Here is a 17,480-nt window from a genome sequence, read left to right as displayed (position 1 = left end):
CACCTAGTGAAGATCTGGCAAAAATACATTGTGAATAAACACACTAAGCACAAATAGGTGTGGTGAGTCATTTATTGTAACTCATTCAGCTTAAGAAAGGTAGGCCTACATGTAGTTACAATACTTTTATCATTGTATAATTACTTGATTGGGGACTGTATTTAAAAACATTTTTTTTACATTAAAACAGTCAAATAAGTTTTACCTTTTATTAAGAACTCAAAATGTTTAATATTTAACAGAACTATTAAAGATGACAACGAAAACACTGTTAGCATTTTTCCATTTATACTTGTCATAACAAGTAAACAATTAAAGGCATAGCGGTGCCAGAGTAAACCAGTTAAATTAGAATCAATGCAATCAAAAATAAAATAAAATCAAGTCTGCAATCAACTTTGGGGGCTAATCTTCATTTTGGTTCACATCATCAAGGAACAGCTTTATATTTTACTTCCTTACAAATATGCTCATACAGATATGCTCAACTCAAAGCATGTAGAAAAAAGATAAAATTTATCATCTGTACAAAAAAAGGGAACATTTTGACTCCCAATACTTGTCAAAATCAACATGCAAATGAAAGCTAAAAATATATACACACTAAAAAATATAAACAAAGGCAACAACACTGATGTACAAACATACATGACAGACTATAACATAGCCAACTTTGTTATTTGGGACATGCCACTGGGGCAGGGTGGAGATTGTGTCAGTATAAGTACACACAAAACAAACACATGCTAAATATCTAAAGAAAAGTCCCTTGTTTTAACAAAAGCTGGCCTTTGTGGTTTTTTTCTGTTGTCTATAAAGCATAAACCAAAGTTTAATAGGCTATTAACTCATAGTTTGGGTCACTATAATGAAGAAATATCAAAGCAAATATGTTGTAGGCCAGCCTGGGTGTTAAAAAGTGTTGTTGTATAAATAGACAATTGATGGGCACCAGGACTTGTCATACGCTTTTCAATAAATTACGTGGGCAGCTTTCAAGTTCTGCAATTCAGACTGTCATTACAATGGGCTATTCAAACTGGACTAAAAAGATTTGATTATATATATCAGGTGATAGTGTTACTGACTAAGAGTGAAATGTCATTACTAAACACAACCCTAAAGTTTATCTTTTGGAAACACTGTATATACTGTAGAAAAAGAGGGAGATCTGTTGTTCCAAGCAAATAAGGAAGGACTGAATACATTTGTGTGCAAATGTCCGTGTTTCCTCCTCAGTACTTTGGCACTTTGGTGTAGTCTTCTTGGTGTACAGTCTTGCAAAGGCCCATAGAAAGTATCATACCAAGGAGCTGTAGGAGAAAAAAAGTCACTGTAGAAATGTGTAATCTACAGAAAATTGTCATGTTACATTTCATTGCCCAATGAAGCTTAAAAAATTAATTGATAATAAACACCCCATGGTTTCTTAGTAATACCCAGGCGTATTGTTCATGACGCCATGGCCGGAGGACATACAACATACCTCAATGACAGCCACACCAAGGCAGATTCCCAAAATAATGCCATAATTTGTGAAGAGCCAGCTCCCCACCTTATCCATGCAGCCCTGATGAAGACAGAAAAACACTGTCATAACATGATTCACCTGAACTAACCTGTTATTGAAATCATCCACCTCAAAATTCATAAAATGATTAAATAAACAGGTATTAATAACTTTGTTAATAACAAAAAAGATATTTTGAAGAATGTCAATGGGCCTGAAACTGGTTACCAACATTCTTCAAAATATCCTCTTTTGTGTTCCACAGAAGAAAGAATGTCATACAGCTTTGCGACCCCATTTTTATGTAGGTTTGGACTATCCTTTTAACAACACACAATTATACGAAAAAATAGGGAAACATGGAGAGATTCACTTAACACGCTAAAATGACTAAGTGATAACTAATATTTCCCATACCGTCTCATAGATGGGCAATTTATCAGATGCGTCCAAACAGAAGCCGCTATCTGTGCCATTAAATGGTTGGAGGGAAGCATTGTGGCAGGAGCATGAGTACAAATTCTCTGAACTGTTCTTTATCATATGGTTCACATCCCAGTCCTCACTTCCCAGCCAGCCACAACACTGCATCTGAGACACACAAACAAGAAACAACAGGGCATGAAGCATTTTATAATGTTGGCTTTACAATAAACCAGGATTATTCAACCCATTAAAATCTCTCCATCATACAAGAAAATGAGCAGGGAACAGTCATAATGTTGTGAAAGGTTAAACCCGTTCAACCCAACAAGCATTTCTACATTCCAAAGCTTGAACCTCCCACAGAAACCAAGTGTTTTTAATGGCAACACATTCAAATGACATTTAATACACGTCTCCAGCTTGAATTAAAGACAACACATGAGTTTCGCCCATTCTCAACTCACTGTTCTCTGTAGGTAGTCCCAGGCCTGCTCTGCGGTTTTGTTCTGTCCGATGTAGTTTTCTATGACTTGGGACACAATTTCGCTTGTCTCCTTCCTCAACTGCAATTAAAGTTAAAATGGTCAGTGGTTTATTTTTCTAGCCCCAGGTATTTGACATGAGATTCACATTGCTGACAGAGAAAAAAGTTACTAAGCTACTAAAATGGAACAATGTCTCCTTTTCCCATGAGAAAAGCATGTGTTGCATTTGTATTGAAAGTATTGTATCTTCTGTATTAGCCTCCAAACCGGTTTGCATTTTTGTCTAAAATGAAAGATAAGCAAAAAAAGGACAACATCTATCATCTACCTGCTCCAAATACTTTGTGATTTACTGCATATCCTGCTCAGATGTTTCCTATAGTGTCCTCAGAGACACTTGTTGCTGGCTGACCTAGGAGGAGGTGTGCGTGAAGTGTTTGTGTGTGGTCAACCCTTTGCTCATCTTCCTCCTGTGTGATTTTTTTCTCTCCCTCATGAGTCATCATGAGGAAGGTCTGTTCAACAACAGCGATCCTCAAATGCCCTGCAAAGACTCCATGTGTATTTTTCTGTATGTGCGATAGGGGGCGATGTAATTTCATTTTCAGCAACTGATTCTCTTGACCTCTTTTCCAGCTGTTCCAGAAATCTCAACAAAACCTTCAAAATGAAATCTAACTGGAAAATGGAACACATGGAGTTTTGGCTTCAACTTTTCTGATGTGTTTTAACGGCACAGAACATGCAAGCCATAAGTGATTTGCACTCCAAAAAACATTTTGGTGACAGGCTTGATGAAAATGTTTTCCTTCTATAGAACACGACAGAAGATATTTTGAAGATACAAAACTATTTAGGTTCCCATTGACTTTCACTATATTTTCTGACCATACAATAGAATAAAAAGGGATTCACAATTGTTTGGTTACAAACATTCTTCAAAATATCTTCTTTTGCATTCCAAAGAAGAAATATGGTCATACAGGTTTGGAATGACATGAGGGTGAGTAAATGATGACAGAATTTTAATTTTTGCATGAGCAATCCCTTTACGGCAGCCACATTATGGCGTTCACTAACTCACCGAATCACGCTGGAAGTAGATGAGAACGGCAGCAGACACTTGACCAAGGAGGATGAGCAACAGACAGGTGAAGTACTGTAGAGAAATAAAAAGACAGTGCATTCAGATATCACAGATCCATGTGCACCCCCACCACATATGTCGGTCTCACATATGTACTGCACAGTCCGCATATATGTGCAACAGAAACGCAACAGCTGGTTCTGTCCAGTATACTCGGATCGTGTGACATGAAATTGCTCAGCAAGGCAAATTTCCACATGACAGCAGAAGTTCCACTGAGTTTACATAAAAAACATGGTCTACACACACACACAAAACTCAATTAGGATAGATAAAAATAGTGCTGAACATTTAGGCCTGGTTCATTTTTGTGTCTTACCAATCCGAGCAAACAGCGGATCTCATATATGGCCCCAAGACAGCCCAGAAATCCCAGAATCATGGAGAATGAGCCCACGCCAATCAGAATATAGGAGACCACCTTTAGGGCCAAGGATGAATCCTCTGTTAGTGAGAAAAACAAACACAATCCTGGTTACAACCTAATCATTTCATAATTGTGTTGATTGTGTAACTCAGTAAACAGCCCTTATTTTCTACACTTTTATAACACTTTCTAAACATTAACTTTGGTTAATGCATAAGGTAACATGAAATAGCATTGAAAAATACGGCTACAGCATTTATTAATCTTGGTTAATGTAAATTTCTACATATTAAGCAGTCTGGGGTCAGTAAAAGTTTTTTTTTTCTTTAAGAAACTAATACTTTTAGTATTAGCAGATAAAAAAAATTCAGCAAAGACATATTTAATTGGTGAAAAGTGACAGTAAAGATTTTACAGTCTTACAAAACAATATTTCAACTAAATGCTGTTCTTTTGAACTTTCTTTTCATCAAAGAATCCTGAAAAAAGGTATTACAAATTTTCTTGAGCACCAAATCAGAATGATTTCTGAAGGATCATTTGACCCTGAATATGCCATCACAAGTATAAATTACATTTTAAAATACATTAGAATTTTTCTAAATTCCAACAATAGTTCACAACATTACTGTTTTGTTTGTATTTATGATCAAATAAATCAAGTCTTGGTGAGGAGAAAAAAAATGTTACCACCCAAAACTTTTAAAGGGTAGTTTACATTTTTAACATTTCAAGTTGTACAAATTAGAAAAGAAATGATGATGAACAATACAGTTATAAATTAGCATTAATCTAGATAAGTAAATGCTTTAACCTTATTAAACCTTATGCTGAAGCATCATCAACACTTTTTATATGGTTTGTTGCACATCACAAACTAATTTTGGTGTCAAATACTCCAAAGCCAGTAAATACAGTCTCGGGTTGTCCTCATGAATATTCATTGTGTAACGTCGAGATGGGTTTGGCCGGTCTCCCTCGCAATCTTGACGGCCTATAGTACAGTGCGATGCTCACAGTACGCCATTGAACAGTTGAGTCAGATATTCTGTGGCTTTACCTCAAAGAAGCAGCACATTATCCAACTGTGCACTGGTCCTGCTTCAGTCAGGCTTTCATGAGTATTGTCAGAACGCCATACTGAGAAGCCTCTGTCATATCATCCAGCCTCAAAATACCTCAATGGCTCCCCAGCAAAAACAACATTACCACAGACAGCCTTACAAACAGTACCACAGTGTGGAGCAGAGCACTGTGTGACTGTGGGTGCAGAGGACACAATGGCCTATCATGTGACCTGATGTAATCATCATTACGAAACCCAGCACTTAGATGAGATGACCAGCTCAACCATGATGATTACAGCATTCGTCGAAGCACAAACAACACAATGAGTTAATCTTTTCACACGGTTGAGAAAGCACAATCTAAATCTTACATAATTCAGGCTATTTAATAATTAATGATTAAGAGAGAACTAGATACTGGGAAACCTAGAAGCTGGAAACTGTGAACCAGCGGATTGCAATTAGTCACAAGTAAGCAAACAAATCCAGCATCCTAAGGAACAATGTGAAGCGAGTTATCTTTTTGGGAATCATCTCCGCCCATTCTGTTCGTTGTGGAGAAATTCTCACATGATTCACAGCAGTTGGTTGTTCTGAAATGTTTCACTTAACTATTGGTAAACAGTTGTTACTGCGATTTTTAAAAAATGTAAGTTGTAAGTTCGACCACTGTGCCCAGCAGTAACCAAGTTCAAAGCATTTGGCTGAGGAAACCAGTATCAATTATATTAAACAGCACCGGTTTCAATTATTCCATCCAATTCCCAAACCCCAAGAATGGCCATTGGCATTACAAATAAAAGCATTAAACGTGTGTCTGAAATTCAGCTTCAAATGTGTGGGCCTTTCTAACTTCAGTACTGTAAATCTCAAACAACCCCATGCTGTTGAAGTGCCTAATGGTGTCTAACGGAAACAGGAAAATCCTCTAGGGATCAGTGAGCCGGTGAAGGCCACTGGCATCTGGATTAGAAAAACAATGATGCTCAGAAAACTTTTTTGTTGTATTTTTTCCCCGATGGGTAAAAGGGCTCACTGTTTACATGCATGGCTGGGAGTCCCGACAAACAGCCAGCGACCGCTGTGCACTGCAGGAATGTGCCTATCAGATGAATTATGACGTGAAAAGGAAGAGTACTAAAGGTTGACAGATTCACTGCTGTTGGTATCATGCTATGGCATGAGCCTGGGCTTTCTTAAAATCAGTTTTCTGCTCTGAACAATAAATCAAACAAAAAACTTTTTATAGCACAGCCACTCAGACTGGGTTCAAGTCTTGGGTCAGGCACACTACATTTTACAAGACAACTTTTGAAAACTTCTGAAAGTCAACTACTGTAATCATTTATTTTTTGTATATTTAGGGACTGTCAATGTGCTTTGAGCATTGAGCAATGTGTTCATGCACACATTCTTTTGTTATATTCATTTATTTCAGTCATTTTACTTGGACTGAAATGGCCTCTAAATTTAGTTTTTTAAACCAGCATACATTAACTGTTCCGTTTCAGCTTACGGCACTTAAGGAAGTCAATCCAAAACATTATTGACTAAGGATTTAAATTCATATTCTTTCTAGATTGTATCTTTTCAAAACATTGCCAGTGTACTATTAATATCTTGCAGTGTTATTTTTTTGTTGATAAAATAAATAAAAAAAACCTTTGTAATTGACCATTTTTTTCAGTAATTTTGTTGACACAAAAAGAACCAAATCAGCATATTAGAATAATTTCTGAAGGATCGTGTGACACTGAGGACTGGAGTAATGATGCTGAAAATTGTAATGGAGTAATGATGCTTTACCATCACAGGAATAGTTTACATTTTAAAAATTATATTTTAAATTGTAATAATATTTCAATTTTTGATTCAATAAATGCAACCTTGGTAAGAATTTTTGACTTCTTAAAAAAAAAAAAAGATTCTTACCAAACTTTTGAACTGATTAAGACCAGAGGCAGATAGAGGCTCATTCTGTTCCCCACTTGGATATACTTGCTCACCAGTGTTAATTTGTTCTTTCCAATGACTAATGCAACGAGAGGCCTGATCTGAGCATTGACGTGATCCATGCTAATGAGGCAGCCGCTAAAAGAGCTCTGTGTGGCAGTGAGGGAGCACCTGCAGTCTGCCTCATACGTGCTATGTCACACACAGGCCCTGCCTGGCTCGCGCACAGAGCCGTGAACTCAATGGCTGATCCGGAGCCAGCTGTGAACATGTAGCTCCAGCCTGCTTGGCAGTGTCTGTAAGACCAGACCTAGTGACCCAGAGCTCCTTGCAATGGCCTCTGGGATGGAAAATAGATCAGAAGTGTGCAGGGGGAGAGGTGATGAAAAATACAGAGCCCATCGTGAACAATCTGTCCAAAAGTCTGAATCATATGCTTTAAGATGAGACTAATGGTTATCATCAAACAAGAGCAAAACGAGAGACAGATGGCCCCTGTAAAAGTGGGTCTGAGTCACTGGTGCACAAGGTTTCATTCAAATGTACAACGGGATAAAACTTCACTAATGAGAGCATAAAAAGACAAGATCAACGACCAACTCTTATCACCACTTCCGCTGGATTTTACAACAGCCAAATAAAAGCAAAGGAACTCTATCATGGGGCATTAAATAGCCTTTTAGATTAATGTGAACGCATTCAAACCATCCTAGAGAAAATGGTTGTGAGAGTAGATTTAGGTTATTAGGAACATCATTTTCCTGCTTCTTTAACTACATGACATTTTATGGTTTTCTCCTGTTGCACACATTTTATGCAGAAACTTACGCAACACTGCAATGAGGCTCTGATTGTCTAGGAGGATCCACAGTCCAAATCCCATAATCGTAGCTCCGAAGATCTGTAGAGAGACAAAAAAGAATAGAGGGGGGGCAGAGGAAAGAAAAAAGGAACGAGAGAATCAATCATATAGTGCAGGACAGGAGGGGAACAAGGGGCCCCACATTTCAGTTAACAAGCTGCAACTTGTTCACTCCAAATCTCTTGGACAGAGCTAAAGATGGAAACTCTAGTATTAAAGTGTTCCCTTAAAGACAGGAAGGTTGTGTGCTTGTGTGTGAGAGTATGTAACAAACACACTAATCCTGGCCCGTAGGAAGCTATGAACTGTTCCCTGATCTCTAACTGTGGGGTTCCAGACTCTTTCTCACATCTGGGACTGATTGGGCCGTGCTTCTGCGTGGCAGTTGCTGGAGGGGAGGGGGAGCGCAGCGGATGTTGCAGGAGTTCAACGGCAACACAGCCTTCGCTAACAAGCGCTCCATCTACTCTCCTCATTTATAACACCAGGGCACATGCTGGTGCGCTATCATTTGTCAAAAATGCTTTTTTTAACCCATTTTGACTAAGGTTTATTCCTTCTTTGTACCGATTCTTTAGTTACTATGGTGCAACTTCACAAATAAGGTGCATGGAAACCGGAAAATTGGGAATGGGAAGTGACAAAGGCAAATCCAGCAACAATTGTTGATTAACTATTTAAAAAAATCTATACATTTCAGCACACAGATCTTCTTTAGGGTTTAAAGAAAACAACTGAAGAGAATTTCTTTTTTTAATAGAAAGAAAAACAGACAAAAATATTAAAATAGTAAACAATGCTATAAATGAAAGAATAATATTTTAATATTTTATATATTATTTAAAAATAATATTTTAAATAAAATTTATATTAAAATAAAATATTAACAAATATATAAAAACGAAATAATTCAAGAAAATTCCTGTTCTCTCTTTTTTTCTGCTTTTCATTTCTGCTCAAGTCTGTACTAAATCTAATCGTATGTTTAAAACTTTGTGTACTGCAAATACTGTTGGCTCTTATAATAAATTGCTTGTGATGTTCCTAATTTTTAAGTCACTTTAGAATCTAGATAAAAGCATCTTGCAAATAATAAAAAATAGCAATATGTAAATGCGAAGACATGAAAATATTTCAACTGCAAATCAGAACATACCAACACCACCAATCTGAATTGTCATCTGTTAAAACATTTTGCTTGGCTCATTTAAACATACTGGTTGTGTTCCGAATTGTTGGAATTAATCGTTTTACTCTTCCTGTACCCTTTAAGCCTGAGCACCCTGGCCTGCAGAGAATAAACTTGGATCAGAGATTTCTTTTTTTCCTACATGGAACAAGCCCAAGTATGACAAAGGAACGCAGGCTGTTTCTCTCTCTCTGAGATCAGGAAGAGTAAACTGTCTGGGTAACAAATGGCAAACACTTCATCTGGATGTAACTAGAGTGCATTCCTGCGACAGAGAGAAACAAGGCTGCTATGATGCACCTTTAACTAATAAACATGTGGCTTTTTACATGAACTGAAAGACCTTAAACAGTAATGACTTCATTATAATACAGCAAAGATATCACTGGTTCAGTGAATGTCAGTCAAACTTATGTTAAAGGGGTGGTAAAATGCCCTTTTCACAAGATGTAAAATAAATCTCTGATGTCCCCAGAGTGAGTGTGTGGAGTTTTAGCGCAAAATACCCCACAGATATTTTTGAGGGTTAGCAAAAACACACCTTTTTGTGCCTGGCCCTTTAAATGCAAATGAGCTGCCTCAGAGGGTGGGGTTTCAAGAGCTCCTGTGTGTAGCAGCTGCGATTACCTCACGCAGACACACTAAAATGACAGAAACTGTTCTGCCTTTAATGTTAAAACTGAGTCAGACAAAGATGGAGAGACTCAAGAAGAAGTGACAACATTTAGAATGCAACAGGACGTCTCTGAATGGTTAGTTGATGAATTTATGTTGCTGATGTGGAGTTAACTATCTTCAATTAGCATATTCGGTCATGATAATCTATAAATGATAGATTATCATTCATGATAATCGAGGTCCTTACTCTCTGTGGTCATTAAAAATCCCAGGATGTCCTTCGATAAAGAGTAGGGGTTTAACCCCGGCATCCTGGCCAAATTTGCCCATTGGCCTCTGTCCATAATGGCCTCCTAATCATCCCCATATACTGATTGGCTTCATCACTGTCTCCTCTCCACCAATAAGCTGGTGTGTGGTGGGCATTCTGGCGCAATATGGCTGCCGTCGTATCATCCAGGTGGATGCTGCACATTGGTGGTGGTTGAGGAGATTCCCCCTTCCATGTAAAGCGCTTTGAGTACCTTGAAAAGCGCTATATAAATGTAATGAATTATTATTATTATTATTAAATCGCTCGTCTAGGAACTGTTGTGAGATGCACACAGAGTGACTTTTTATTGAATGTGAAAAGAAGGTAGCTAAAGTTTGAGCTGACTCACAAATGTACTCTTATACAACAACTTTTCCTCTTCTCAACATGGACTGCGTGTTCCCGGGGGCGGGGTTTATGTACATTTTAGGGGTTGCTGATGTCACTAACCCGGGAGGAATGTCGTGTAGTCCCTACCAGCCGTCTGTTGTAGTCCTTTTCTTTAAAAGCAAATATCTCCCTTTGCTTTGAACTTTGAGCGCTGTAACTTTGCAGATGTTGTTTATGCTGAAACAGCAACATTTCACACTAGCTAAAGTTAGAAAAGGGAAATTGTGTTTTACCACCCCTTTAAGAAAACTGGGACATCAGCTTTTAGCAGTGAGCTAAAAATCATCATTTATAAAAAGAAAAAAGCTGAGGGAAGGTTATCCTCAGAACATTTGGAAAACTTGCCCAGAACAGTTCACCAATGACTTATGCAGACACACTTAATAATAAGGTTCGATTTGATTACTTTTGTCAATCTATTAGGTATTATGAACTAACAATGAACAATCATTTTACAGCATTTACTAATCTTCGGCAATGTTCATTTTTACATTAGTGTGCTAGAAACTAAAAAGATAATGAATAATATAGGCCATACTTATAAATTCACATCAACCTAATGCTTGCAAAAAACAATTACTGTTCATTGTTAGTTTATGATACATAATGCATTAAACAATGTTAACAAATTGAACCTTATTGAAAAGTGTTACATCTAATGCTAACATTCTATTATGGATCTTACTTTTATTAGTTCTATTCAAGGAACAATAAAGCACAAAGCAGTTGACATTCAAATGATTCAACTAACTGAACTTTTACTTGTTCTTTAAATACTAGAAAGTGAGACTTACAAAGAATATTAAGTTGAAGAAAAACAGGAAGTACTTGGTGGCAGCGATGCATCCTTTCCCCATTTTGCTGACCTGTAAAAAACCAAAACAGGGAAACAGAAGTAAATTAAGGACCAGTTTATATAATACATTGCACAGATTAAGAAAAATGGCAAATGAGCAACAGGACATAACAGATAAACAGATGGCTTACAAAAACTTTTTTGCAGGATTGGTGATGTGAGCTAAATAAAAAATAGAATCTGTAAGCAAACGTTCACTTTCATCATGATACATGTTTGCTAGAGTTTAAAAATTCAATACAGCATCCCCTTGCTTTCAGACACAGCATGCTGTCATCATCAGATCAATATGAAGCACACAGAACTAAAATCCACAGGATAGGTCAATCCTCTCCTCTGGACTGCGTGATGGCTGTTGGCACTCTTTTTAGATAATGACCCACATTCTGGCTATCATTAATAGGTTAGTATTATACTTCTCATGCTATTTGTGGGCCTGTGTGCTGCGTGGCACACTTTTGCACGTCCAATGACCTCAGAGAGGGTGAACGAATTGTGAGTAATGATAAGCAGGAGATATAGAGCAACAACACAAAGCAGATCAGGCCACAGATGGAGAAAACAGCATTGCTGGAGCCATTTATAGACAAACACAGGAGCTCATTCAAAGCTTTCTTGCAGTTGAGATAAATGGATGGACTTTCATTCCACCACTTAGAGATACTACATCTGAAGAACCACTTCAGCCCTGGTTTTACAAATGTTTTACAGTGATGTAAATTAAACCACTTAACATCACCTTTGAATGGGAGTAAACAGCAGAGTATTTTATGGTTACAAGTTTGGGGCAGTTAGATTTTTTTTATATTAAATAATAATATTTCATATTAATTAAATTAATAATAAATTTATTCAGTATTAAAGACTTTTATAAAGTTATAAAATATTTCGATTACAAGTAAATGTTGTTCTTTTGAGCATTCTATCCATCAAAGATTTTTGAAAAAATGGTTAGCAGCATAGCTGTTAACAACATTGATAATAATCGGAAATGTTTTTTGAGCACCAAATCAGCATATTAGAATGATTTCTGAAGGATCATGTGACACTATAGACTGGAGTAATGATGCTGATAATTCATGCCATCACAGGAATATATTACATATTTAAATATGTTAACATAGCAAACAATTATTTTAAATTGTAATTAAATATTTCACAATATAACTGTTTTGCTGTATTTTTTATTTAAAAAAGGCTTCTTTCAAAAATTTAAATCTTACTAACCCCAAAGTGTGTGTTAAAATGTATATAAATACACTAAAAATGTTGCTTTGGATAAAAGTGTCTAAAATAGAGAGAACAAATAGACCAAAAAGCTAAAATATCCCATAAGCCAACACTGTCCACAGAGTGTCTTTTTCTTTTTAGAAAATTATCTTACAGAAAGAAAAAAAAACACTTCACAAATTACATTAACTACTACGTAGTTTTTAATCAATTCATGGGGAACTAGCCTTGTGAGGAATAGCCTGGAATAAACAAACATTTGTTTAACTTGCTTGCTTCTATTTAGTTTTGAAGAGAGGAATCACAGCGCTGCTGAGCTGAGGCCACCCAGCTCAATTAAAAATCTCTCATATTTTTCCACCATGGGAGAGATCGTAAGGTTTTTTTCAGACGTTGATAAGTCCCGTGCGACAAAGTCCGTGTAATCAAATTACCTGCACTTCCTCCTCGTTCTACAGAGTGAAACAAGACTTTATTTTTACCTTAAGTGAGTTTCCTAATGTCTGTACAAGGTCTTACACGAGACATAAACAAAAGAGGTTTTAAACAAATTCAACCTTGATAAGAGCACTGTTGTGCTCCTGATCAAGGTCAACATTGAGCTTATATACCTCATAAGATCGTCACAGAGCTATTATGACTACTTAGAGTGCCAACACACATGTAACTTATCCAATCTCAGTCAGACAGATAAAAAGTGTGTCACAACGCACTAACCTTCTAATCAGGCCAGCACATCACCACAGGGAGAAATCTGACCATATATATTAACCGAAACAGTTTATCAGTAGAAGTTTATCTTATCTCTGTCATTGCAAAATAACCTTAGGGCCTGGTTTCACAGACATGGCTTAGATTAAGCCAGGATTAGGCCTTTAGACATTTAAGTAGCTTTTTAACGTGCCTTAGAAAAAAAACATTACTGGTGTGCATCTTGAGGCAAAACATCGGCACTGCCATTGACATATTTTAAGATATGCAAGTTGCTCTCAGTTACGAACAGCTCAAACATGCATTTTAATCTGGGACTAGGCTTAAACCTCATCTAAGGGGTTTATAAAATGAAAAGCAATTAAATGCTTGCAAAACGAGTACAGCCACTGCGAGCAAGTATCCGTTTGAAGTTCATCAGCATTCAGCTCATCTACAGGCTCTAGTCTAGTTCACACTCCACTCTCCAACCACCCTCCCCCACACTCACAGCGATAGGACCCGCTTTGATTTCCCACAACCACAATGGCAGCTTTCAGCCACACTTTTCAAGTCGAACAAAAGGAGAAACTCCACACACTCAGGAGGAGCCCACTGTAGCCTTAAAGTTACCACCAAACTGATGACATCCTCAACTTTAACATCCAAATTAGACTTAGCCTACAAGTGCACAACTGTTGTGGAATCTATTAACAAACGCACAAACATCTCTGCAGATTGAGCAAGTGTGCTTTATATAAAGTGACTCAGCTTACTTGTAAGTGACTAAGAAATAAAATGAAGCCTAAAGCTGATAATTTAACCCCTGTCTAAACGCCTTCCAGGCTTTGTCATTTCCATGAAAACTTCATTTGAACTTGCACATGTCAAACAGGTTGCTACTGCAACCATGATGCGGGCTGGCATGAAGGGGTCCAGATAAACCCCCCTTGAGAGACTAAACAGTCTCGTACACAGCATGCAGAAAAAAGAAAAGTGAAACCCCAAAAAAGGGGAAGCCCACAGGGGCCAATGCCTTGTCTCTCCACAGTTACTTCAGCCAGAAACAAGGCGTACATTCATTAGGACGGTTAATCTGTCTCCACCTGAACACAAAGACCAACTTGATGCTACCAGTCGTGTTAAAGTGGGCTGTGCGAGTAGCTACTAAAATGGCCCAGAGAAGTTATTAAACGTTTTATGAATGATGACTATGATTTAAAAAAGCAACAACATTTTGACAACAGGGAGTGACAGATGTTTCTGTCAGAAACATCACCGATCAATGGAATGCAGTCAAACTAGAAGTTTACTCGAAAGAAGGTGTTATTGTTTAGAGTTTACTCTCGAGAAGCTCAGATTCGTTTTGTTTTATTGTATCAACTTAACTCCACTCTGTCTCAGATGCTTGTCCTACAATTAAGAGAAATGAAGGTGGACCCAAATGAGATAACTGTTGATATACAGTAAGACCAAAGGAGCAATAAAAAAATAAAGTGGATATCAAAGACCAAATCATTTGGTTTTAGGACAATTTGATGCAAAGTGTTTCCATTTAGGCCTACCTGATTTTAATAGAATGTATTGAAATGCTGAGATCTCTTAGAAAAGACACGTAAGATTACTGAGGTATTTTTCTCAAGATTATTAACAGCAAGTCTCCACTTGTGCTCCATATTTTCTCATTGCTGTCTAGGATATACTGAGATACTAAAGATCTCAATTGATATATTTCTTTCCTATTGGTACATTTGCAATAAGCTAATTCTAAACAATAAAAATAGTCAAATAAATCAAATAAAATGTAATGGATGCACGCACTTTGCTTTTACACAAAAACAAAGGACGATAAATTGAACTTGAGGTAGTAAAGTATAAGTGTAACATATTCCTGTTATTAAGGTATTAATGCATTATTTTGTAAGTTAGTCTAGTTCAACTTAATAAACACATCAACATCTTACAAGATCTATTTTGTAGGCAGACATAGACTCGAACTTTAGCTACTACTTCTACCTACTAGATCACCTAGTGTCAATCAAATTCCTATTCGCCTCCAAACAGTTGTAAACCGACCTGACCTACATACGACAGATCTCATATTACAGTTCATAACCAGTGCATTAAACATCCTTACAAAGAGAGCTCCCTAAAAATACTAAAGTGGAAAAAATAGAGACTTTGCGCAGGCGGGGAAAACGGGCTTTTTAATAACAAAAATAACTCAGCTAATTATTTTGAGGACTGTGAAAAATACATGCTTGCTACTTTATCTTGGCTCATAATAGCTCTTCCCAGAAGGAATAAATTATTATAAGTTAAACTGAAAGCGAAATTATGACAATGAGTGCGATAAACAACCTTTGCCAATTTTTCATAATGTTTTATATAAGTAAACTATGAACAGAAATTAATTACCATAGTCTAGATACAAAGTAGAAAATTGAAATAGAGTTATAGGACAAAACACTGTGTTACTCCGTTCACTATTACTGTGATAGCCTAACTAATACACAAACTACTGTCAGAAAATCTATAATACATGACACACCAACACATTAAAACTCCCTGTGCTATTAAAACACTTGAAAAAAAAATCTAATTTACCAACTCATGACCACTTTTTATTTAGCCTACTTTTCATTTCAGTCGTAAGTTTAAAGTCTCAGTTTCAGTCTGAGATGTAAGGAACTATTCAGCATGAGGTACAACACATGTATTACTTTAAATGTCAAGCTCTGGAAGCATACTCACGTATAGTGTCGGGCTGAGAAAATGAAAAAAGTACAATAGATGTCAGCTGCGTGTCTCCTCCAGCGTTAATGAGTCTCGTGCGAGTGAGCAGGCTGGAGTTAAGAAGACAAGCTGCTCACAGTCTCCCCCGTGTGGATGTTATGATCTTACAACAGTGTTTCTCAACCGAGTTGTCCACTTGGGGGCCTCAGTGAACTGTCTGCTAAGAAGTACACAACATATCTTTAAAAATACATCACGTTACATTTAAACGTTTAACAAACGAAATTGACAGTAAATAAAAAACCTGACAATAAAAATGTGTCAACTGATCCTATGTGAATATATATTTTAAAAAGACCCCAATTAAAGTAAGTAGCCTATATTGGCTTGTACATTACATGACAGCATTTCTTAAAAGTTTTATTTAAAACAAACAATCACAAAATCGCTAGCGAAATCGTTCTCCTCCGGAGTTCAGGCTAAGCTGCTCATCCCGTTTGGATCAGTAGGCTATATGAGATTGAAAACAACTTTGTGTGTTTGTTCAGCAAAAGTTTAAGAGAGCAAAAATACGAAAAGTAACTGTTACCTACCTAGTTATAAACCTGCTTCTCACTTGAAGTCGTCAATGAGAAAGCTGCTAAAATGGAGGACACAAACTTGTTGCACGTATAAGCATAAATGACAGAATGTGAAAGAAAAGTGAAAACCCCAACACCAGGGAAAATCGAGACCAGCTGAGTCAGAAGCAATCAGTACATTCAGGACACATGATACATTTTTGCCTCATTCAAAGCGGTCATTGACGATGAATACTGAAAGTAAAAGATGCATTGACTTTGAGTAATGCCACCTGCTAAAATGCAAGTACAAACCTTTTGGATACAGAATATATGACTGCATGGAGGCAAAAGAAAAGTGAAACCCCTGACAAGGGGAAACCCACAGTAGGCTAATGATCTATAATCTTTGGAAAGGAGCCAGAAACAAGCAGTAGTTCTCTCTTTCTATAGTCATTCTGCTAAATGTGTTGTGCACTGGGCTCTCCCCTCCCCATCATGAGTGTATATGCCCTTTACTGCTGATTGACTACATACAATGTATCCACTTTTCAACAGCGTTTTTCAAAAATCGCTTACTGCACTTAAGTTACCACCAATCATCAATGATAAAGTGAAAGCAGGAATGTCATCTGCTGAAATGGGGATAAATAACAGCATGTAAGCTTAAGTTAAAGCACCAAGGGGAAGCCCAGAGTTATTGAGCCAAACCAAAACCTAGGCCTAAACTGCTCCTCACTCAAAGTTATTATAACACTAAATATTGAAGAGTAAGCAACATTCACTTTGAGGGTTGATGGATTATTTTCAGTATAGTCCTGTTATGAAAATCGGCATTGCTTGTCAATTTTTCATGACCAAGGCTTTGCAGGACTGCAGTGGACATATATCCTACCACATGTTCAGCAAAAGTTCAGTGGCCTCAATATTCTTTTGGGGTATGTGTGTGATAATACATACTAGACCTCAACCGATTTTAAAACTTAAAAACTGCTTCTCATCGAAAGCTTTCAACACTTTTATATGGAACAGAATCAATGCTCCTGTGGGTAGAAATCAGACCAGGATTCAAGAATACTTT

At 37.1% G+C, this 17,480-nt stretch overlaps 1 protein-coding gene across 2 annotated transcripts; it reads right to left on the bottom strand.

Moving 5' to 3' along the window:
- Positions 1–58: 58 nt before the first annotated feature.
- On the bottom strand, positions 59–16,718 carry cd82a (CD82 molecule a). 2 transcript variants are annotated; one of them, XM_077228355.1, is made up of 10 exons: positions 16,433–16,718; positions 15,858–16,056; positions 11,122–11,193; positions 7,784–7,856; positions 3,888–4,012; positions 3,506–3,580; positions 2,401–2,499; positions 1,928–2,101; positions 1,487–1,570; positions 59–1,313 (listed from the first exon to the last, which is right to left on the bottom strand). In XM_077228355.1, the coding sequence occupies exons 3-10, from the start codon at positions 11,182–11,184 to the stop codon at positions 1,236–1,238; spliced, it is 771 nt and encodes a 256-aa protein (XP_077084470.1). In that variant the 5' UTR covers positions 11,185–11,193; positions 15,858–16,056; positions 16,433–16,718; the 3' UTR covers positions 59–1,235. The 2 variants fall into 2 exon arrangements, with proteins under 2 accessions (XP_077084470.1, XP_077084469.1); XM_077228354.1 differs by having other exon boundaries at positions 15,858–16,059; positions 16,433–16,618.
- Positions 16,719–17,480: the final 762 nt, after the last annotated feature.

The sequence above is a fragment of the Siphateles boraxobius genome, unplaced genomic scaffold, assembly GCF_051911475.1.
Source record: "Siphateles boraxobius isolate OS27281-9 unplaced genomic scaffold, OSU_SipBor_1 130, whole genome shotgun sequence".
Taxonomy (NCBI): domain Eukaryota; kingdom Metazoa; phylum Chordata; class Actinopteri; order Cypriniformes; family Leuciscidae; genus Siphateles; species Siphateles boraxobius.
Note: the sequence above shows the minus strand (reverse complement) of the source record. Positions and strands in the feature narration are given on the sequence as shown.